Source organism: Bison bison, unplaced genomic scaffold (assembly GCF_000754665.1).
Source record: "Bison bison bison isolate TAMUID 2011002044 unplaced genomic scaffold, Bison_UMD1.0 scf7180017864260, whole genome shotgun sequence".
In the NCBI taxonomy this organism is placed as follows: domain Eukaryota; kingdom Metazoa; phylum Chordata; class Mammalia; order Artiodactyla; family Bovidae; genus Bison; species Bison bison.
In genome coordinates, this window is record NW_011494832.1 from 480877 (window position 1) to 482594 (window position 1718).

General features: G+C 34.5%; 1 protein-coding gene across 1 annotated transcript in view; it reads left to right on the forward strand.

The window, feature by feature from the left end:
- The window catches only part of FBXL13 (F-box and leucine-rich repeat protein 13), a 203763-nt gene that overhangs the window by 134150 nt on the left and 67895 nt on the right, over nucleotides 1–1718 (forward strand). Inside the window, exon 15 of the mRNA XM_010848085.1 lies at nucleotides 562–688. Within this exon, the coding sequence (XP_010846387.1) occupies nucleotides 562–688 (127 nt within the window). The remainder of the gene's footprint in view (nucleotides 1–561; nucleotides 689–1718) is intronic.

Below are 1718 nucleotides of genomic sequence, written 5' to 3' on the forward strand. Positions count from 1 at the left end.
TTCTATCTGTTTATTACTAATATCACCTTGGAGAAAGTTTGAGATGGAATCACTCAAGAAGTTATAAATAGCTATACCTGGGTGACTTATGTGTCTTTTTCAAGGACATTGTCTCTATGGAAACCTTTACTCCAGTGTATCCCAAGGGATATTCTAGTGGGTGAATTTATTCTTGATCCTCTTTACTTGTCAAAGGTCTTGTGTACACTACAGGGTGAAGTTCAATTCTTGTAGTAAATGTGTAAGGAAAAGGAGAGATTTAAATTTGTCCTTTTAGTGGTTATTCATCTTGGTATTTATATATATGAGTTTTTTTGCATGCATGCAATATTTTTTTCTTATCAGAAATTGCAATATGAAATGAAATCACAGCAAAAATATTTCACTCAGCTGTGTATTGTCCACTTTTAAGCTTACTATTAACATTAACATTATGATGAGAAAAATAAAATCCTTGTTTAAATAGCATTTGCTTTCCCCAGATGGTTTTTATGCAAAGAAATTGCTATTTGACAGGGTGATGAAAAGTTTAAGGTAATTTTTCATGCTACTTTCTTTCAGGTGCTATAATTTAAACTACTTGAATTTACGAAATTGTGAACATCTGACTGACCTAGGAGTTGAATTTATTGCAAACATCTTTTCGTTGGTATCGGTTGATCTCTCTGGAACAGACATCTCTAATGAGGTAAGAAAAAAAAAGACTTCTATTGTTTTCTGTAACACAATCATTTCTATTTTGTAAACAATGGAGAGAACAACAATTATTTGTTTCTTAAATTATTGGATTATAAAGGGTAAGTTTGGGAAATTTTTTTCTGGAATAGTGATGGTTGAGGTTATTTGTAAATCAATGGTTTTGTTTCTACTTCAAAAAATGGCAAAATACAATATTTGCAGGAAAGTCCTGACAGATCAGACTGTTAGATCTGAAATTTGTTTCAACTATGGACATTTGCTCATTGTGAAGATATATTTTAGATCGCTTAAATATATTTCCCTTGTGGATTACACATTCCAAAAGACTACTTTGTGCTTTTAGATCCAAGTCTCTAGTTCAAAACTGAAATCTAAAAATGGCCTCCTCAATAAAAAATAAGTTTTTAAAAAATGAAAACAAGAGGGGGAATAAAAATGGCCTCTTCAAATCTATAAAAGGATATATTTTAAGAAACTAATTTCCTGCAAGCTGCTGTAGCTACTCATTAGAGCTGAAACACAGGTCACACCCATCCTACCTTTCCAGCACTGCTCCATTCAAAATGAAGATAAATACAGAGATTTGTCATGTTTCTGAAAGACTTTAATGGACTGCAGTTAGACAATAAATATGCTGGCTTCTCTTGAAATCAGAGCATTAGGAGGGACAGAAGAAGACAACAGAGGTGAGGATCTCTCCCCCATCTGCTTGCTAAATCCCTAGTCATCCCTCAGTCTCATCAGATACCACTGTCTCTGAGGCCTTCTCTGAGAAGTCCTACCGTACAGGCAAATACAGCAACTTCTCTGTGTACATCTGCACCTCAGTGTTTCCTTTACCATGACCTCTTTCTCACCACATTACTGATACCTGTGTTATATGTCCATCTTTCCCCCACATTCAGTAGCCTCTTTTAAATAAAGAACTGTGTGTGTTTATTGGTACAGTTCTTTCTCTTCTTTACCTAAGAGTGAATTTAGATTTGGCCTCCATTCTGTTAGCTGGTCTCCTCTCCTCT